At 42.2% G+C, this 23650-nt stretch overlaps 1 protein-coding gene across 1 annotated transcript in view; it reads left to right on the top strand.

Annotated features, from left to right (window-relative positions):
- SEPTIN3 (septin 3) overlaps positions 1 to 23650 on the top strand; it is a 173950-nt gene that overhangs the window by 75496 nt on the left and 74804 nt on the right. Inside the window, exons 5-7 of the mRNA XM_053721386.1 lie at positions 299 to 427; positions 514 to 595; positions 954 to 1091. Coding sequence (XP_053577361.1) covers positions 299 to 427; positions 514 to 595; positions 954 to 1091 — 349 coding nt within the window. The remainder of the gene's footprint in view (positions 1 to 298; positions 428 to 513; positions 596 to 953; positions 1092 to 23650) is intronic.

Here is a 23650-nt window from a genome sequence, read left to right as displayed (position 1 = left end):
ATCTTGTGAAACAAATGATATGAATGCACTTGGTGCGAGTGACAGCCCCAGCACCTGAGGGGGCGTTATTTACAACATGAAACAGTAAATAAAATGCAATGATTCTTCTTAAACTCTCCAAATATTGTATGGGAACTTCCTTTAACCCGTTGGCTGCCATAGAGGACATGAATGGCCACCAATGACTGAATAACACGTCCTTTGCACATAAATATATGTTACATGCATAATATTGCATAACTGCCTCAATACAAATAATGTAAGTCAGTCAATACTTCCCTTATCTGTTACTCCCCAGGACAGAGTGGACTGGGAAAGTCTACTCTGGTCAACACTCTCTTCAAGTCCCAAGTGAGCCGGAAATCAGCTGGATGGAGTCGTGATGACAAAATCCCAAAGACGGTGGAGATCAAGTCTATCAGCCATGGTGTGTTAACACATTGCTGTAGTCCAGCACATCACACTCAGAGAGCGCCATCTGCGAGTCTAACATGCACTCTCTTGTCTTACCAGTGATTGAAGAAGGGGGAGTGAAAATGAAGCTGACGGTTATTGACACCCCTGGCTTTGGAGACCAAATTAATAATGAGAACTGGTGAGTTTTAAATCTTTTGATTTTTGCATTTTTATATAAATGTTATCCAGGGAAATAGGTTTAGAGAAAGACTATCTTGCAGAGACCTCTAATATATGTGCAAATGAACCCAGATGAAAGACGTGTAGGAACACAGAGACCTGTCTTATTCTGGTGTAAGGGAAAGATCAGTAAACAGGAGTCCAGATCTGCTATACCTACATGTATCAGTTCAGCTTATTACTGTGCATTAAAACACACAAGGCAGAACTGCTATCTCTTTGTGTAGGAGCAGAGGAAATGACTAACACCAGGTGAGGGTACAGCTGTGTATACAATCTCACATTCATTTCTGTTGTTCTGGTCCTGCACATCACAGCTGGGAACCTATTGAGAAGTTCATTAATGAGCAGTATGAGAAGTTTCTAAAGGAAGAAGTCAATATATCCAGGAAGAAGAGGATCCCAGACACTCGTGTCCACTGCTGTCTCTACTTCATCTCCCCAACAGGACACTCGTAAGTACACTCTAGCTAGACTTAAGGCACATACACTCATACATACACCCTGACTAGAACTGAGGCACATACACTCATACGTAAACCCTGACTAGACCTGAGGCACATACACTCATACGTACTCCCTTACTAGACCTGAGGCACATAAACTCATAGGTACACCATGACAAGACCTTAGGCACATACACTCTTACGTACTCCCTGACTAGACCTGAGGCACATATACTCATATGTACACCCTGACTAGACCTGAGGCACATACACTCATACGTACACCCTGACTAGACCTGATGAACATACACTCATACATACACTCTGACTAGACCTGAGGCACATACACTCATACGTACACCCTCACTAGACCTGAGGCACATACACTCATATATACACCCTGACTTGACCTGAGGTACATGCACTCATACGTAGACCCTGACTTGACCTGAGGTATATGCACTCATACGTACACCCTGACTAGACCTGAGGCACATACACTCATATGTACACCCTGACTAGAGGCACATACACTCATACCTACACCCTGACTAGAGGAACATACACTCATATGTACACCCTGACTAAACCTAAGGCACATACACTCATATGTACACCCTGGCTAGACCTGAGGTACATAAACTCATATGTACACCCTGACTAGACCTGAGGCACATACACTAATACGTACACCCTGACTAGACCTGAGGTACATACACTCATACGTACACCCTGACTAGAGGCACATACACTCATACGTACACCCTGAATAGACACAAGGCACATACACTCATACGTACACCCTGACTAGACCTTAGGCACATACACTCATACGTACACCCTGACTAGAGGTATATACACTCATGCGTACACCCTGACTAGACCTGAGGCACATACACTCATACGTACACCCTGACTACACCTGAGATACATACACTCATACGTACACCCTGACTAGACCTGAGGCACATACACTCATAAGTACACCCTGACTAGACCTGAGGCACATACACTCATACGTACTCCCTGACTAGACCTGAGGCACATACACTCATACGTACAGCCTGACTAGACCTGAGGCACATACACTCATACGTACTCCCTGACTAGACCTGAGGCACATACACTCATACGTACAGCCTGACTAGACCAGAGGCACATACACTCATACGTACTCCCTGACATGACCTGAGGTATATGCACTCATATGTACACTCTGACTAGAACTGAGGCACATACACTCATATGTACACCCTGACTAGAGGCACATACACTCATACCTACACCCTGACTAGAGGAACATACACTCATATGTACACCCTGACTAGACCTAAGGCACATACACTCATATGTACACCCTGACTAGACCTGAGGTACATAAACTCATATGTACACCCTGACTAGACCTGAGGCACATACACTAATACGTACACCCTGACTAGACCTGAGGTACATACACTCATACGTACACCCTGACTAGAGGCACATACACTCATACGTACACCCTGAATAGACACGAGGCACATACACTCATACGTACACCCTGACTAGACACGAGGCACATACACTCATACGTACACCCTGACTAGAGGTATATACACTCATGCGTACACCCTGACTAGACCTGAGGCACATACACTCATACGTACACCCTGACTACACCTGAGATACATACACTCATACGTACACCCTGACTAGACCTGAGGCACATACACTCATAAGTGCACCCTGACTAGACCTGAGGCACATACACTCATATGTACTCCCTGACTAGACCTGAGGCACATACACTCATACGTACAGCCTGACTAGACCAGAGGCACATACACTCATACGTACTCCCTGACTAGACCTGAGGTACATACACTCATATGTACACCCTGACTAGACCTGAGGCACATACACTCATACGTACACCCTGACTATACCTGATGAACATACACTCATACGTACACCCTGAATAGACCTGAGGCACATACACCCATACGTACACCCTCACTAGACCTGAGGCACATACACTCATATGTACACCCTGACTAGACCTGAGGCACATACACTCATACGTGCACCCTGACTATACCTGATGAACATACCCTCATACGTACACCCTGACTACACCTGAGATACATACACTCATACGTACACCCTGACTACACCTGAGATACATACACTCATACGTACACCCTGACTACACCTGAGATACATACACTCATACGTACACCCTGACTAGACTAGAGGCACATACACTCATATGTACACCCTGACTAGACCTGAGGCACATACACTCATACGTACACCCTCACTAGACCTGAGGCACATACACTCATATGTACACCCTGACTAGACCTGAGGCACATACACTCATACGTACACCCTGACTAGACCTGATGAACATACACTCATACGTACACCCTGACTAGACCTGAGGCACATACACCCATACGTACACCCTCACTAGACCTGAGGCACATACACTCATACATACACCCTAACTTGACCTGAAGTACATGCACTCATACGTAGACCCTGACTTGACCTTTGGTATATGCACTCATACGTACACCCTGACTAGACCTGAGGCACATACACTCATACGTACACCCTGACTAGGCCTGAGGCACATACAGTCATACGTACACCCTGACTAGACCTGAGGCACATACACTCATATGTACACCCTGACTAAACCTGAGACACATACACTCATACGTACACCCTGACTAGAGGCACATACAGTCAGAACTACACCCTGACTAGAGGCACATACACTCATATGTACACCCTGACTAGACCTAAAGCACATACACTCATACGTACACCCTGACTAGACCTGAGGTACATAAACTCATATGTACACCCTGACTAGACCTGAGGCACATACACTCATACGTACACCCTGACTAGACCTGAGGTACATACACTCATACGTACACCCTGACTAGGCCTGAGGCACATACAGTCATACGTACACCCTGACTAGACCTGAGGCACATACACTCATACATACACCCTGACTAGACCTGAGACACATACACTCATACGTACACCCTGACTAGAGGCACATACACTCATAACTACACCCTGACTAGAGGCACATACACTCATAACTACACCCTGACTAGACCTAAGGCACATACACTCATACGTACACGCTGACTAGACCTGAGGTACATAAACTCATATTTACACCCTGACTAGACCTGAGGCACATACACTCATACGTACACCCTGACTAGACCTGAGGTACATACACTCATACATACACCCTGACTAGAGGCACATACACTCATACGTACACCCTCACTAGACATGAGGCACATACACTCATACCTACACCCTGACTAGACCTTCAGCACATACACTCATACGTACACCCTGACTAGACCTGAGGCACATACACTCATACGTACACCCTGACTACACCTGAGATACATACACTCATACGTACACCCTGACTAGACCTGAGACACATACACTCATAAGTACGCCCTGACTAGACCTGAGGCACATACACTCATACGTACACCCTGACTAGAGGCACATACACTCATACGTACACCCTGACTAGACATGAGGCACATACACTCATACCTACACCCTGACAAGACCTTCGGCACATACACTCATACGTACACCCTGACTAGACCTCAGGCACATACACTCATACGTACACCCTGACTACACCTGAGATACATACACTCATACGTACACCCTGACTAGACCTGAGACACATACACTCATAAGTACGCCCTGACTAGACCTGAGGCACATACACTCATATATACACCCTGACTAGACCTGAGAAACATACACCCTTATGTACACCCTAACCAGCCCTGAGGCCAGGGCCGCCATCAGAGGGTGAAAGGGGCGACTCTATTATTTATTTTTTAAATTTTGGCAGCCACTAGAGGGTGCTACAGCAGAGTGCTATTGAGCGTGGGAAATGTCATTACAATGAATAAAGTATTAGCATTTGAGAGGATTTCTGAGTGTGAACTATACCACTATGCACAGTGTGAGACAGACATGGCAATTCAGTTTGTACAATGTGTGCCTGAGTCAGACGGCAGATCACTTTCATTTGCAGAGGAGGTAGGGCTTACTTAGTAAATGTTTTTTTATTTCTTTGTGCAATTTTGGATTGTAACTTCAGTGTGGTAGTTGTATGGTGGGGTCAGGGGTCCATTAAAACACTAGAGGGTGCTACAGCAGAGTGCTATTGAGCGTGGGAAATGTCATTACAATGAATAAAGTATTAGCATTTGAGAGGATTTCTGAGTGTGAACTATACCACTATGCACAGTGTGAGACAGACATGGCAATTCAGTTTGTACAATGTGTGCCTGAGTCAGACGGCAGATCACTTTCATTTGCAGAGGAGGTAGGGCTTACTTAGTAAATGTTTTTTTATTTCTTTGTGCAATTTTGGATTGTAACTTCAGTGTGGTAGTTGTATGGTGGGGTCAGGGGTCCATTAAAACATTTTTTTAGCAATATGCAACAGTGTATTTATGATTATTTGACAATGCTGTAGAAATTCTATATTTAAAACCATGCAGAAATGTTTCTTCCTCAATACACAAACGGTAGGTGCCCTTTTGGCAGATATGATTTTTTTAAATTTATATATATATATTTTTAATTACATTCTAGTTTACTGCCCCTTTATGCAAGAACTTTCCAGATGCCAGGAGGCATTTTATCTAAGTTTTTACATCTGCATAAAATGTTATACTCTCAGGCTAAGATTGCTCAGTGTTTGAAATGAGACAGGTTAAATTAACACTGTTCAGTTTACAGTACATACAAACAAGCTAAAATCCTGCATTTAACCAGATCTAATGGCATGAGACTGAGTGCCACAGCTTATGTTCCACCAAGACCATATAGAGTACATAATTTTCAAAATCCAGAAGAACAGCTGACAGATGGGAACATTTGTACACCAGGTTTGAAGTGGGGCTGTTGGTTGAGGAAAATGGGGAGGGGGGGAACCCCCAAACATATGTCAACCTTTAAAAAGTACTTTTCGTCATCTACCCATTCTGAAAGATCATTAATGTACAATTTTGAATTCCCAAAAGTATTTTTGTTTGCACATTTTCAAATATGATTCTTTAAAAAGTGATCTCTTAATTTCTGCTATTTTTTTTATCATGCATGTCACACTCTATTGATTTAGGGGATGGCAATGTGCAAACATTTTACCTCCTGTGAGTGTTTCTGTGGGTGTCTTTGTTTATGTCTTTGTGCTTTTGTTGGTGTCTCTATGAGTGTGTATGCATTTTTTTTTCTGTGGGTCTCTCTGCGAGGGTGTGTGTCTGTCTTTGTGCATTTTCTATGGATGTCTCTGTGAGGGTGTGTGTGTATGTCTTTGTGCATTTTCTGTGGATGATTCTGTAAGGGTGTGTGCTTTTGTCTGTGCATTTTCTGTGGGTGTCTCTTTGAGGGTGTGTGCGTATGTCTTCGTGTATTTTCTGTGCCTCTGTGAGGGTGGGTGTGTATGTCTTTGTGTGTTTTCTGTGGATGTCTCTGTGAGGGTGTGTGTGTTTGTATGTCTGTATTTTCTGTGGATGTCTCTGTGAGGGTGTGTGTGTATGTCTTTGTGCATTTTCTGTGGTTGTCTCTGTGAGGGTGTGTGCGTATGTCTTTGTGTGTTTTCTGTGGATGTCTCTGTGAGGGTGTGTGTGCGTATTTATTTGTGCATTTTCTGTGGGTGTCTCTGTAAGGGTGTATGTGTGTGTATGTCTTTGTGTATTTTCTGTCTATGCCTCTGTGAGGGTGGGTGTGTATGTTTTTGTGCATTTTCTGTGGATGTCTCTGTCAGGGTGTGTGGGTGTATGTCTGTGTTTTCTGTGGATGTCTCTGTGAGGGTATGTGTATATGTCTTTGTGCATTTTCTGTGAGTGTCTCTGTGAGGGTTTGTCTGTATATATGTCTGAGTGTTTTCTGTGTCAATCTCTGTGAGGGTGTGTGCATATGTCTGTGTGTTTTCTCTGGGTGTCTCTGTGAAGGTGTGTGCATATGTCTGTGTATTTGCTGTGGGTGTCTCTGTGAAGGTGTGTGCATATGTCTGTGTATTTGCTGTGGGTGTCTCTGTGAAGGTGTGTGCATATGTCTGTGTATTTTCTGTGGGTGTCTTTGTGAGGGTGTGTGTGTATATCATTGTGCATTTTCTGTTGATGTCTCCGTGAGGGTGAGTGTGTGTGTTTGTGTTTTCTGTGGGTGGCTGTGTGTGTGTGTGTGTATGTCTTTGTGTGTTTTCTGAAGCTGTCTCTGTGGGTGTTTCCTTGGGTGTATGTGCAAGTTTGTGTTTGAGTTTGTGTGTGTCCATTATCTGTTCCTTTTTAGGACATTTTGACCTTACTACTGATTATTCACATCTTTCTACAGATTTGAGACTAATGAGACCTTTCCAGAAGTCACAAATCCGCCATTTAACCTTTAAAATATTGTTTAGACAGTTCAGGGCCCTTCCTTTCAGCCAATGCATGCTGTTGTCATCATATAGTTGTCATCTTCCTTGACAAAAAGATAATCAGAATTCCATATTTTGTCTTGTAAATCTCCTTTTTTGACAAAACTGTAGTCTACCTCATTACTTGTCAGTTCAATGTATACAAGTGCCGATTGTCTGTTTGGGTGTCTGTGCCTGAGTGTGTTTGTGTGTTTCTTTGTGTGTCTGCTAGAGTGTCTATATGTGAAACCTTATGTGTGAGTGTGTGTTTCAGTGTATGAGTGTGTCTGTGTGTTACTGTGTTTGTGTGTTATTACCTTTACTGGTAGTGAGAAAGATGAGGCGCTGGAGAATTGACCCTGTATTCCCCTCTAAGAAAACAGTGGTTGATATGTAGTGAATGTAGTCCAGGGCTAGATTAGCACGGGTAGAGTATTTAGTTAAATTCTATAATTTGAATATATTGTATTTTGTGATTGGATAAATGTTTAATGTATGTACTGCAATGTTGTTATTATATATTTATTGTAGGTAATCCTAAGTATTTATCAACATTCAGTTATTAAAAAGATATAAACAGGTATATACAACTGATATATATAAACTTGTTGTCTAATGTGAGCTTCTTATCTATATATAAAAACTAATAAAACATTTGTATAATTAAACAGAAATTTAATAACTTGTTAAAAGCATACATAAAATAAAAAGGGACGTCTCCCTTATAACATCGATTGCATCAGAGAAAACAATTGAATAACTGTAGTATATATTTCCGCTATTTGATAATCAGGTACCTGTTATATAGTGTAACAAATGATAATGTCCAGAAATTGGATTAAAAAAACTTAAAGATCCAAACGAGATGACCTCCCCGCTATTGTGGCTGGTGTGTGTTACCGGTCCGTTAGTGAGAGACTGGTATTTAAAAATATGCCATGTGACTTTTCCTACGTCACACTTGTGATCGTAGCTGTTTCAATATAGTTGTAATGTAACCAGTGATCCTTGATATTCTGTCAAGCACTTATTATGTTGCAATTTTTTTAACTTTAATCTGTATGTGTATCAGAAGGTGTATTCCCCTATTCCGTGTGTAATTAGGGAGTCTTGGGGGAGATTGCAACTTACGCTGGTCTCTTGGCACACCTGATTTCTCTTTTAGTGTGGTCTTTGCGGTCACATTCAGTGACTTGGATGTTAAACTTTGCGGTCACGTGCAGTGACTATAATGCAATCCTCGCAGTGTGGACTTGGCGGTCACTTGTAGTGACTGTGATGAGGTCTTTGCGGTCACGGAGGTGACTAGTGGTGGGGTCTTTGCGGTCACAAGTGGTGACTAGGAGTAGAATCTTTACCGAACATCAGTGATGTTATACAGCAAGGTCTTTGCGGTCACAGATTGTGACTTGCATGTATTAACTTGCGGTTATATCTTTGCGGTCACTGATTGTGACTTAAAAGTGGTCTTTGCGGTCACTAACAGTGGTGACTTAGAGGAAATCTTTGCGGTCACTAGTAGTGACTAACAGAATGATCTGTATCGTTGGAGATCAAAGTAAAACTTGGCAATCTCTCTGTGCAACTTAGTAGAGCTGATTAGAAACAAATGCAGGTTGTAGCAACGTCCAGCTGCAATGTTGCAGGAGGTAATCAGCAAAGGAAGTCTTGTAGTAGTTGTCTTTCCTTTCTTGGCAATTATAACAGCAATCAAAATAAAAACATAAAGTGCAGAGTGACAACAGTGTCAAGGTCAACGCGTTTCGCCCTTAGGCTTTATCAAGACATGTTTGTCTGTGTCACCTGAGTCTATATATAGGGCTTAACTGGTTTGGATTGGCTATTCTATTATATAGTTGTGTGTGTCTACAAGAAGCTTATTGTCCTTCATTTGTTTTTGTTCTTTGTGTTGTAATAAATGAAAGAGAATTAATAGATCCTAGAAAGGTTCTTGTAAGAATGCAATAAACATTATTTAGAATTGAGGGAGTTCTAAATATATCTATATAATGTATAATGTATGTATTTGTATTGATTTTGATGTGTTTATAGTTGCTTGAATATTGAGCATATGTTAATTTTTAAATATATAAAACAAATAGAAATTATAAGTAAAGATTTTTTTAAAAATAAAAAAGTTATGACTTAGTGAGTAATTTTTCAAAACAAAAAAAATATTTAAAACTGTTTTCAGTATTCCCTTTTGTGATTGAACTCACAACCTTTTGGTAATTGAGCAGAGGGTATTATCCACTAAACCACATCTACCTCAACATTGTGTATAGTGAAATTATATGTATATACACACACATATATGTTTATATACATTTATATTTACAATATGGTTTTGTTTGTATAAATGAAGACCATAGAGAAAGAAGTGATGATATTCATAAGAGACTAAAATCTATATAGATTGTTTTTAGTGGTAGTAAGGGATGTTTAGTAACATTTACCTGAACCAATGAAGGAATGCGGTGGGAATTGAACTTGTGACCTTTAGTGTTAGAAAGGGAGATCTTAACCATTAGGCTATGTGTATCTCACTTTCTGTGTTAGCATAGAATGGAGGTATTTATATATATTAGTATGATGTAAAATTATTATAAGAAAGGGGAAATATCTAGCTCTGAATTTAAGCCAGTTGGAAATAGTGTGTCCATATTGTAGATCATTTTTGCTTCTAACTTCAATAATTGATTTTCTAAATTTCCCCCTCTCCAATTAAGTTTTATCTTGGCTAGACCCCAGAATTTAAAATGTTTGAGATTGTTATTGTGAATGTCCCTAAAATGAGAATAGAGGTGTGTGTCAAGAGTGCCTCTATCAATGCATGACAGATGTTCCCTAATTCTATCGCGGAGGGTTCTTGTCGTTTCACCTATATAGTACTTTTTACATGAACATTCAATTATGTATATATTTCCTTTGTCTTGACATCTGATTGTTTCATCAATTCTGTATTTAAAGTTATTCACTTCTATTTCTTTTAGTTTGCTACTGTATTTACAGGATCGGCATCCAAAGCATGGAAAGAAGCTTTTTATTTTATTTCCTTCTAAGTTTATATCTTGATTTCTTGTTTTTAGTGGTTTCAATTCGCTTGGCGCTAGTTTATTTTTTAAATTTTTTGCTCTTCTGTATATGATTTTTGGATATTGTGTTACTTTATCCCCTATTATGGGATCCGTCTGTACTATGTGCCAGTGTTTTTTAAGTATTTTGTTTATTAATTTGTTATTGCAGTTGTAATCTGTAATAAATGACACATTTACCTCATTCTTTGTATCACCATGGCCCCTACTTTGTTTATTTCTATAAGATAGTAGATCTTTGCGGTCTATTTTATCTACCTCTTCCCTTGCTTGGTGTATTATTTTATCCTCATACCCTCTTTCTTTAAATTTATTTTCTAAGATTGTTATTTGTCTTTCATAGTCTAATTGTTTTGAACAATTCCTTTTAATACGCAGATATTGACCTTTGGGTATGTTATTTTTCCACCTTTCTAGGTGGCAGCTTTTGTAGTGTATGAAATTATTAGCGTCTACTTATTTGAAGTGGGTAGACGTATTTAATTGGTTATCAATAATTTCTATATCTAGATCTAGAAAGACAATTTTTTGTTTACTGAAAGTATATGTAGAGTTAATATTCATATCATTATTGTTCATGTCATTGATTAACATTTCTAATTCTGACAGTTCCCCTTTCCATATAAAAATAACATTGTCTCTGTACCTCTTGTAGAGTACAAGATTTGCACCCAGCTCATGCCTAGGGAAGAACGATTCTTCCCAATATCCCATAAAGAGATTGGCATAGCTGGGTGCAAATCTTGTACCCATGGTTGTCCCAGTCCTTTGTCTATAGAACTTGCCCTCAAAAGAGAAATAATTTTGTTCAAGCATAAATCTGATACCATTTAATATGAACTCTTGTTGTTCTTTCTTTAGAGTGGTATCTTTATCAAGATATTTTCTAACAGATTCTATGCCCAATTCATGATTAATTATCGTATATAAGGAGGTCACATCACATGTTACAAGAGTGTAGTTGTGCTCCCATTTAATATTATTTAAAATTTGAAGTATTTCTGTAGTATCTTTGAGGTATGAAGGTAATTCTTTAACATATGTTTGGAGATATCCGACTATATATTTTGATAAGTTAGAGGTTAGGGAGTCAATACCTGATATTATTGGTCTACCTGGGGGATTGGTGGAATTTTTATGTACCTTAGGTAGGTAATAGAACACAGGGATTTTAGTTATTTTTGGTAGCAGGAAGCCATATTCTTTATCATTTAATATATCTTTATCTTTAGCTTCATCGATTAATTTCATGAATTTAAGTGAGTATTTCTTTGTAGGATCAAGTTTTAGTATTTCATATGTGTTGGTATCACCCAATAGTCGATGTGCTTCTTCTGTGTATTGGGATCTGTTCATTATTACAACTCCTCCCCCCTTGTCTGCAGGTTTTATGATTATGTTAGGGTCTGACTGTAAATTTTTTAAAGTTTTTCTTTCTGTGAATGTTAAATTGTTAGATCTATTTTTTGTATTTGCTTTTTTAATGTCTCTTTGTACCAATCTCTCAAACATTTCTAAGTTTCTCCCTTTCTCATTCACCGGATAAAAGGTTGACTTAGGTTTAAAGTTAGAGTGTTTAAATGTGGTTGATGTTGGGGTTGAATTGATAGATTGTGTTTGCCAATTTCTTTCTATTGGATTCTTGAGGAAATACCTCTTAAGTGTAAGTTTTCTAACAAATTGACTCACATTGATGTGAGTATTAAATTTGTTCATTGTAGCTGAGGGGGCAAAGCTTAAACCTAAGTTGAGGACTCTTTTTTCTTCCTCTTTTAAAACTTTATTACTTATATTAAAGATTCCATTAGTAGGTGTTATTTGACTCTCTTTGTGTCCCTTTCTCTTTCGCCCTCCTCTAGAACCTCTCTGTTTCTTTTTCTTTCCCTTTGTGGTGGGCCTATATTGTACTCTGTATCTTTTGAAGTCCCTGGTGTCGGATGGCGTAACTCTAAAAAATCACTCTCATTATTCTGGTTCTCATTTTTATATGTATCTGTATTTAATGGTTCAAATCGATTTGATGTTCTAATTCTCCATTCGTTATTTTGTTGATCATATGAGTTATAGTGTCTAGGTCTTTCCCACTCATCATCTCTTCTATCATAATATTGTCTTTGTCTGTCTGAATGTGATCTTTCGTTATGTCTTCTATCCCATTGTTCCCAAGAGTTGTATCTGTTATAGTTTCTATATTCAGATCTATCTTGGGTTTGTTTGTAATATTGGTCATTTTGTGATATATTTCTATTTTGTACAAATTGTCTGTCTCTGGTATGGTTGTATTGTGATCTTATTTGATTGGGTCTGTTGTATGTTCTCGAATTATAGTGTATATTAGATGAATATTGATCATCATATCTATTTCTGGACCGATGATTAGGTCTATAATTTGTCCTTTCTCTAAGTTTTGTATTTTCTTTTGGTTTTATATTCTCTCTTGTGTTTTGTATTTCAGTGTTAGGGTTCTCATCTATGTGTATTGGCTCTGTGTCTGAATAATCATCCTTATCCCTGTTTAGTTTTCTCCATTTTACCTCTTGTAATTCATTGTTTAGACTAATTAGTTTAGCCATGATTTCCCTTTGTCTATTTTTATATTCTTGGTGTTCTTTTTTATCAATCAATTTATTTTTTAACAGTGCAATATTTTTCTCAATTAATTCTAGTGATTCCTCACATGATTTTTTAAAAATATTGCTGTTTCAAGTGCCCCCTCCCATTCTTTTCTTAAACTATCCCTTAGTTCAAAAGTGCAATTCTTTTTTAGTCTCAAACCTCTCGGTATTATTTTCATATTTATATATTTTTCTAGGAAACTAAGTTCAGTCTTTTGTTTTAGTTCGTTAGTTAAATTTTTTTCTAGTTCACCCATGATTGTGTTTAGGTCATAATATTCAGTGTGTGTGTTATGACTTTCTTTTTCAGTTATTTCTTTAAGTGTTTTATCCCTCCACAGAGGCGTAACTAGAACTCTCAGGGCCCCGATGCAAGAATCCACGAAGGGCCCCCCCCCCTATATTTGCTGAGCATTATGTGTTGAGATCAAAATGTGCTTTTTGGGGAAGGTTGCATCTAAACTTTGGTGACATGGTTTGGGGAAATGCTTTGGTATATAAACATGCAGTGCAAACTGCAGCAATCCATCTATATACATAAGACTCGGACATACACACAAAATGTACACTGTGGCAAACCTAGCCACTTCTGGACTATAATGTAAGAAAGGTTGTCTATAGGCTGTATTGTGTGCTATGTAGATGTGACAGACCCTTCTGGCAGTACTGAAGGAGTTAAATGTGTTTAGCTTTAAGAAGACTATTCTTGAACGACAAGGTTACTAGTCTCAGCTATTGTGTACTTTCATTAAAGCTAGTGATTACCATTCCATTGTTCAATCACATCTAGAGAGACGACGCCTTAGTGATAAGAAGAGCCAAGTGTGTGTCCTGTGGTTAAGTTGTTATCAGCTTGAGCAAGGTATTCTATTGTATCATGTCAAAAGGCGTGTTCCATCCATCTAATCTACAACATTCTTTTCAACCCCCCATCTGGGAGGTCAGACCTGCATAAATACTAGGCATAGCCTTTTTAATAAAGTTCATTCTGTTTTAAACCTGAAAACTGGCTGGGTCGTGAGTTATTGACTCCCAAACTGTGTTTCGTCCGGTTATTGGGAGTATTTTAATATTGCTCTCCGCTACAATTGGTGGCAAGCGTTGGGATCAGACCTTACAGCCGAAAAGCGCAATTCGTGCAATTGTAACTGCCGAATAAGAAAAGGGAATGGCAAGCAGAATACAGTGAAAGAACCGACTACCGAAGTGAATGGAGACGGATTATTCTAAGCTAAAGAGACAAACGTTAAAGGAACTGCTAGAAGCCAGGGGAAAGATAGCCAGCAGCAAACCCAAGGCTATATTAATTGCAGAGCTGATGGAGGGAGACAGAGCTCGCAGCGCTACGCCTCCAGCAGCCATGGAGGAGACCCTATACCAGAGGGAAATGAGGACCAGGCTGGAATTTTTACCTCAACCTGTACCACGGGACATGCTATCCGTGGTAATGGCAGATGTGCAGGAGTACGTGATGGCACACAGTCCGCGGAATGCATCCTCCCGAGCAGAATCCATTTCGGAAGCACTCAGTAAACCAGTAAGACCCAAAATCCCATACCATGCCTTTAAAATGTTTTGTGAGGAGAAGGATGAGATCGATGGGTATTTACAGGATTTTGAGAGACTGTGCGAGTTACATGAGTTGGAGCAGTCCGTATGGGTGCCGGTGCTAGCAGGCAAGCTAGCCGGTAGGGCAGCGGAAGCGTATCGCGCTGTACCCAGGGAGGACAGCAAGGATTACGCTAAAGTGAAGAGCGCAATCTTGGAAAGATATGCCATTACCCCAGAGGCATACCGGCGCAAGTTTAGAGGCCTGCGCAAGCCAGAAAGAGATTCCCATGCAGAGTGGGCCCACAAGCTGGATCAAGCATCTCAGGGGTGGATACAGGCCAGCCAAGCTACCACCATGGAAGAATTGCGACAACTGATGCTGTTGGAGCAATTCTTTAACGGCTTGTCCCCAGAAGCCCAAGAATGGGTGAGAGATCGAAAACCCCTCACGTTAACCGAAGCAGCCAGATTAGCAGACCAGCATTTTGACGCCAGGAGGCACCATGGACTACTACCTAAGACGTACACTCGACCCACAGGACAGCCCAGTCCTCTACAGTCTAACAACCCCACAGCGGCACCGTTTCGTCCAGCCCCAGGGAATCCACCACCCCCCTCACGATACAATGGACGGGCGAATATACAATGCCACACCTGCAAGCAGTGGGGACATATGGCACGTGAGTGCACCCAAAATCGGAGCAGACAAGCTTGGAACCAGGTCAGACAGAACCTGGCCCCAAGGGCGGCTGCTCACCATTACCAAACGGAGCCAGCCGCTCATGAGGGGTTGAGCACCCCAGCCGGGGAACCCCTGGGAATTCTGCATGAGGTGATGTCGGTCCGAGCCACCGATAACCGGCAACATCACCGTCAGCTGGTGACCGTGGAGGGGAAGGAGGTCCAGGGACTTCGGGATTCGGGAGCTACTTTAACCCTGATAGCTCCCCATTTGGTGCCAGATACAGCACACACGGGCGGATCCGTGGCAGTACGAGTGGCAGGGGGAGCAGTATACCGATTGCCCACTGCTAAGATTCATTTGGATTGGGGTGCAGGGGAGGGCATGGTAGAAGTGGGCTTAATGCAAAACCTACCAGCGGATGTTGTACTGGGGAATGACCTGGGTCAGATGACCTCTGCTTTTGTACCTCAGGCTCCACATCAGGAGGTCCACCCAGTAACCACCCGGCAGCAGGCATGCACTACGGCCCCACCAGCTCACCACGAGGCTCAGGTAAGAGACCATGACACCCCCTTGACACATATGACTTGGGATACCCCCACCCAATTTGAGGCGGAGGTGAAAGCTGACCCCACGCTGCAGGCATACCGGGATAAAGGGAACACCGATCAGGCTGGGTTAGAAGGGGAACGGTACGTCTGGGAGAAAGGGTTATTGTACCGCATAGCCGAACGGGGGGTAGGCAGCGCAGTCACCGTGACCACTAAGCAACTGGTAGTACCCCAGAAGTATAGGCAGGAACTGCTCAGGATAGCTCATGACATTCCCCTGTCAGGCCACCTGGGAATGACTCGCACCCGCTACAGATTGACCCACGCCTTTTTCTGGCCTGGGATCTCTAAAGATGTACGGCAATATTGCACCTCCTGTGACGTGTGCCAACGAGTAGGCAAACGAGGTGACCGCCCTAAGGCTAAATTATGCCCGTTACCCATTATTGAGGAACCCTTTAGCAGGGTAGCAGTAGATATCGTAGGGCCTCTACCCAAGCCCAGTCCCTCCGGGAAGAGGTACATTTTAACCGTAGTGGACTATGCCACTAGGTACCCCGAGGCCATTGCGCTCTCCAACATCCATGCAGAGACGGTAGCTGAAGCCTTAATAAAAATATTTTCCCGGGTAGGGTTCCCCCAGGAGATAATATCAGATAGGGGAACCCAGTTTACCGCAGAGGTGACCCAACAACTTTGGAGGGTATGTGGTGTTAGACCCATAATTAACTCAGCCTACCATCCCCAGTCCAATGGGTTATGTGAGAGATTTAATGGGACTTTAAAACAGATGCTCCGTACATTTGGCGAGACTCATAAGGACTGGGAGCGCTACCTACCCCATCTGCTTTTCGCATATAGGGAGGTACCCCAAGAGTCGACAGGTTTTTCCCCCTTCGAATTGCTATTTGGGAGAAGGGTGCGGGGGCCATTAAACCTCATTAGGGAGCATTGGGAGCGAGAGAGTAGCCCCGATGGTAAACCCATTGTATCTTACGTGCTGGAGTTCAGGGACCGACTGGAGGCATTAACCCAGGCTGTACGTACCAACCTCCAGGCGGCTCAACAACGCCAGCGCCGCTGGTACGATAGGGGAGCCAGGGATCGCAGCTTTCAAGTGGGGCAGAAAGTTTTAATTTTAAAACCTGTACGCACCGACAAGCTGCAGGCCGTCTGGCAAGGCCCATACCAGGTCGTAGAGCAGCGATGCGACACTACCTATGTGATTGGCCCCTGCTCAGGGGTAGGGAAGCGACGCATGCTTCATGTGAACATGCTCAAACCCTACCATGAGAGGATGGAGGACGTGGCGGCAATATGCGCCTCGGCCTCTGAGGATCAGGAGAATCTGCCTCTCCCTGACCTATTAGAATCAGAGGACCAGATAGAGCCCTCCAGGGGCGTTCAGCTGGGGGAGCGGCTAAGCCCTTCGGAGCGTGCCCAGGTACAGGAGTTGATAGTAGCTAAAGGGGCTATCTTCTCCCACTTACCTGGGTACACCCCGCTGGCCACTCACCGAGTTGAAACCCCGGGGCAGCTACCTATGCGGCAGACCCCGTATCGTGTCCCTGAAGCAGTCAAGGCACACATGAAGGCAGAAATTGACGAGATGTTGCAACTAGGGGTTATCGAACCTTCCGACAGCCCCTGGGCATCCCCGGTAGTGTTGGTACCCAAGAAAGACGGCACCACACGCTTCTGTGTTGACTACCGGAGGCTAAATGACAAAACGGTGTCTGATGCCTATCCGATGCCCCGGATAGACGAGTTGCTGGATAAAATGGCTAGGGGACAGTATCTTACGACCATAGACTTATGCAAGGGATACTGGCAAATCCCGCTAGCCGATGACGCCGTCCCCAAGTCAGCGTTTGTCACCCCGTTTGGCCTATACCAATTTCGGGTCATGCCTTTCGGGATGAAGAACGCTCCGGCGACCTTTCAAAGGATGGTAGATCGGCTACTGGACGGGTTCCAGGAGTATGCCTGCGCATACCTGGACGATATTGCCATATATAGCCAGAACTGGGCAGAACACCTACAGCATATAGGAGCAGTTATTGACCGTATAGGGGAGGCAGGGCTGACCCTGAAACCTAGTAAATGCCATATCGGGATGGCAGAAGTGCAGTATTTAGGCCACCGGGTGGGGAGCGGGCACCAGAAACCCGAACCGGCCAAAATTGAAGCTGTTGCTAAGTGGCCCACCCCTAGGACCAAGACCCAAGTACTGGCATTTTTAGGCACGGCGGGGTACTACAGAAAGTTCGTGCCCAATTATAGTGCCCTAGCCAAACCCCTGACTGACTTGACACGTAAGAACCTTCCCCGACAAGTTACTTGGGCCCCAGAGTGTGAGCAGGCATTCCAACAACTAAAGACGGCTCTAACTAATGCGCCTGTACTTGCTGCACCCGATCCAACTAAAAGATTTCTTGTTCACACAGACGCTTCGATGTTTGGAGTGGGGGCAGTGCTGAGCCAAGTTGGAGCAGATGGCGGAGAACACCCCGTAGCTTACTTGAGCCGAAAGTTGTTGCCCCGTGAAGTAAGCTACGCCGCCATCGAAAAAGAATGCCTGGCCGTGGTGTGGGCCCTCAAAAAGTTGCAGCCGTACCTGTATGGACAACCTTTTTCCTTACTCACAGATCACAACCCGTTGGTGTGGCTGAACCGTGTGGCCGGGGACAATGCCAGGCTGCTGCGCTGGAGTTTGGCGCTGCAGCCCTTCGACTTTACCATCCATTACCGCCCAGGGAAACAAAACGGTAACGCCGACGGGTTGTCCAGACAAACTGAACTTGAAAAGTGATCTGTGAGTGCTTCCCCGGACATCCCCAAGCCGATCCGTTGGGATCAGACTGTGTATGCCGGCTTGGTTCTGGGGGAGCATTGTGGCAAACCTAGCCACTTCTGGACTATAATGTAAGAAAGGTTGTCTATAGGCTGTATTGTGTGCTATGTAGATGTGACAGACCCTTCTGGCAGTACTGAAGGAGTTAAATGTGTTTAGCTTTAAGAAGACTATTCTTGAACGACAAGGTTACTAGTCTCAGCTATTGTGTACTTTCATTAAAGCTAGTGATTACCATTCCATTGTTCAATCACATCTAGAGAGACGACGCCTTAGTGATAAGAAGAGCCAAGTGTGTGTCCTGTGGTTAAGTTGTTATCAGCTTGAGCAAGGTATTCTATTGTATCATGTCAAAAGGCGTGTTCCATCCATCTAATCTACAACATTCTTTTCAACCCCCCATCTGGGAGGTCAGACCTGCATAAATACTAGGCATAGCCTTTTTAATAAAGTTCATTCTGTTTTAAACCTGAAAACTGGCTGGGTCGTGAGTTATTGACTCCCAAACTGTGTTTCGTCCGGTTATTGGGAGTATTTTAATATTGCTCTCCGCTACATACACAAATACAAAGCTGAAGAGTCTCTGAAAGTAGTCAATATGTTTGAAACGAATTCAAACTTTGCTAAGCTAAATGAGGAAATAAAAGAACAGATAGCAAGACTACAAAACGACATAAAACTGAGAAAAGGAAGAAAATTTTCCAGAGACAACGATGACTATAAAAACAATAAAGTTTATAGTTATCAATCAGCGAAGGGAGCTTATGACTCTGGTACAGATAGCTCTGATGTAGAAGTAGATCATTCCAGAGTTACCCCTGAAAATAAAAATTCTTTTTTAGGGGAAGGAGGAGAGGCGGTAGGAAGAGAAGGAAGAGGGGGGACAAGTTCAAACTTAGAAGAGAGACGGTACCCCTCCAGGCAACGTCGTCAACAGGGTTACGACCAAACCCAGAGGAACTACTCCCAGGGCAGACCCCGACGCTTTCGCAGTCGCAGGGGATTCTAAACCAAAAAGAGAATGACTTGCAAATTATAAATTTATCTACCTTTAAACTTGGTATATCTCATATTGAGGTTCTTAAGAAAGGCCTATCGTTTTGCCCCACAAATACTCTTGATAAATTTAATTTTATCAAAGATCTTCATCTGTTTGCTAGACGAGTAGTCCTTTCTCAAATAATGAAAGGTAAGAGCAGACATCTAGTGGAAGATGTATCTCTTACCACGGAAGACAGTGCTTCAATTATCGATCTACAAGCATTGCTGGCTGAAAATGAAGGGAGTCAATATGATCCCTCACAAGCCTTAGATCAAAGTGGGTGTAAAACGGTCAAATCTAACTTTAAAGCAAAATCTAAATACATGCCACAATTATCGATGGTACCTGCTGTGAACATCTTTGTAAAGCAGGTAGAGAAAGAAGTAGCTGGCCTCTCTTTTACTGGACTAGTAAATGATAATCTAAGCAAGTCAGAAAGAAAAGCCCTTGGAGAATTGATGAATGCAAAATGCCTGATAATAAAGCAGGCTGACAAGGGCGGAAATCTAGTCCTATGGGATGAAAACATGTATGTCCTTGAGGCAAAACGTCAACTTTTAGATAAAAGCCAATACCAAAGCTTAACCTTCAATCCTACCTCTTCTTTGCAGTTTTCCCTCTTCAACATTCTAAAGAAAGCAAAAGATAGCAAAACTATCACTGCAACAGAATTCAAATATCTATACCCTGAGTACCCTGTGATGCCGGTATTTTACTGTATCCCCAAGATACATAAGAACTCCAATAGTCCTCCAGGCCACCCAATAATAGCAGGAATAGGCAGCCTCACAGAAAACCTGGGGAATTACATTGACCATTTTTTAAGACCTTTTTTGAATACCATGCCATCTTTTATCCTGGATACTGCAGACTTCCTTAGGAAAGTAGATGGACTGTCAGTCCCTCAAGAAGCATGGTTGGTATGTCTTGATGTTGAGGGTCTATACTCATCCATCCCACATGAGGTGGGAATAAAAGCATGCAAACACTATCTCATGACAAGAGGCACAAACGTCCAAAACCACACAGATTTTGTGGTGGAACTGTTAACATTCGTGCTCTGTAACAATGTTTTCATGTTCGATAATAAAATATACAAGCAGAAACGGGGCACTGCTATGGGTGCCACATGTGCTCCAACATATGCTTGTCTACACCTCGGAAAGTGGGAAATGGATGAAGTGTTCCAAAGCCCCCTCTTTGAAGAAAACATCCACATGTGGTTAAGATATGTGGATGATGTCTTTTTAATCTGGGAGGGATCGGAAAGCAATCTTAAAGAGTTTGTTCGTACCCTCAACATTAATGACAGTAATATTTCTCTAACCCTGCAGTACAGCAAGGAGCAAATATCGTTTCTGGATATCAATGTAAAAATTGAACAAGGAATGATTGTGACTGAAAACTTTCGGAAGAGTACTGCTACCAATAGCCTCCTCTTAGCTTCAAGTCATCACCCAACACATTTGATACGAGGTATACCCAAAGGGCAATTTCTACGACTTCGTAGAAACTGCTCAACAAAAGAAAGATTCCTGAAGCATGGTACAGACATGCAAAAAAGGTTCTTGGACAGAGGGTATTCCAAGCGAAATGTAAGGAAGGCATTTAATAATGCTGCACATGCAAATCGAAATACACTCCTTGCACAAAAAGAAAAGATAATAGATTCTAAAATAAGGCTGGTTACAGACTATAACTGCCATTGGAATGCCCTAAGGGAGATCCTGTCCAAGAATTGGAAAATTCTTACGAGTGATGTGGGAGTATCGAAAGAGGTTGGAGACTACCCAAATATTACAGCTAGACGAGCTTCCAACCTGAAGGATAAGCTTGTAAGAAGCCAATATGTGTCTGAACAAAAACAGACAAACTGGCTCACAAAACATAGGTCATCTGGCAATCACCCCTGCGGTCGATGTGTGGCGTGTAAGTTCATGGTCAAAACAAAAGATTTTGGCACCCACACAGGGAAAAGGTATAAGTTGAAACACTTTATCAACTGCAATACAGAAGGAGTAATCTATCTACTCTCCTGCAGTTGCCCACGTTTCTACGTGGGAAAAACGAGGAGAGCCATAAAAGACCGTATTACGGAACATTGTGACGATGTAAAAAACAAAAACCAGAAGAGTAATGTTGCAAAACACTATGAACTGGTGCATGACTGCAATCCTGACTCTCTAAGATTCATTGGTATAGATAGAGGAATCACCAATGGCAGAGGAGGCGACAACGACAGTATCCTCCTGCAGAAAGAATGCAGGTGGATCTTTGTGTTGGGGACTCAACTGCCGGAAGGTCTAAATGATAAACTTGACATGGCCTGTTTTCTCTAGGACAGCAAAATTCTAGAAAGCCCACTGAAAAGGCATAATTTTCTGAACAAATGTATATAAATTGTTTTCCTTTTAATAAAATAACAATAATAAGTGTAAAAAACAATATATATACAGATATGCTAATTAATTATAGAAATATCTATCTAGAGTTAGTTATTGTTTGTAAGTGCAGTATTTTTGCACTAGATTTATGTTCTTCTTTCAATCAGAGTAATCTTTATACAGATATGCAGCAAACCTTCACCTCCAGCAGGGGCGCTATTATAAAACGCTATAAAAAGGGATAAGCAAGTCCCCTCCATATACCGCCCTGACGAAGCCCGGTCTGTCTATCAGCCCTGCGGGTGAAACGCGCGTCGGCATTGGCTAAGCCGACCGGCCTACGTGGTGCACGCTACTAACACAGCCTCCAGACCGCATGGTTGACAATACCTGCGGCGAACACAGAAGCATAACAAATTTAACTTGAGGATCTAACAAGTTACGAGGACGCATCTTGCCACAGCGATATGTCTGAATGAAATAGCAAGGTCGTATATGCTCTATCATGGTTCACTAATATGGACTGTATAACGGTCATACATAATCACGGATATCATTGCCTTATACTTTTGACTGTTTGCATTTCTATATGTTCCGTAAGCAATATACTCACAAAGAACGCTAATTCTGGGCATTTTTTGAAACAATTGCTGAGGATAGCAACATTATTGCTTATATGTCATGCTGGCTCTGTGATAATAACACCTTGAACTGCTTTCTTGAAATCTTGCCTGCTACAATCTCCCTTGCATGCGGCTTTACTTGCTAGCATTTCAAGATCCCAGAGACACTGAGGAAACACTATCATCTGTGCTTTACGCTATAACCTTATAATTGCTTTCTTTTCTTACTGCAAGCTTTGCATGAATAGCTAACATAAGAGCACTACAATGGCACATATTGTCTGTTAGTTTTGCTTATATATGTTTTTGTACACGCATACTGTTAAACTCAAGGAAGCCTAACTTAGAGACCACTTAGATCCTGGTGATACTTACCACTTTATGTACTGCCCAGTAGTATATTCTCCTCGTTTGGAGTACTGTGAGCAGTTGGGTGTAGTGAGTCTAAGAACAAGGCTTTTTTCCTTGACTAAGTACAACATCATTATTCACTGCATACCATATTGTGACTGTGACTAAAACTTGTGAACTGCTTCTGCCTGTGGTACCCCTATTTGACCTCTTAGATCCCACTCATCATAACCTGCCCAGGATATACCTCTTCAAAAGGGGTTCTGTGTGCAGCAGGGTGTAGAGGTTCTTTAGAGGTATCAAAAAAAAAAAAAAAATTACTCTACAAAGTTTTTGGCTGTTTTTTGTATCTTTGCA

This window comes from Bombina bombina, chromosome 7, assembly GCF_027579735.1.
Source record: "Bombina bombina isolate aBomBom1 chromosome 7, aBomBom1.pri, whole genome shotgun sequence".
NCBI classification, from domain to species: domain Eukaryota; kingdom Metazoa; phylum Chordata; class Amphibia; order Anura; family Bombinatoridae; genus Bombina; species Bombina bombina.
The sequence above is the reverse complement of the archived record's forward strand: the minus strand, read 5'-3'. Positions and strand labels throughout refer to the sequence as shown.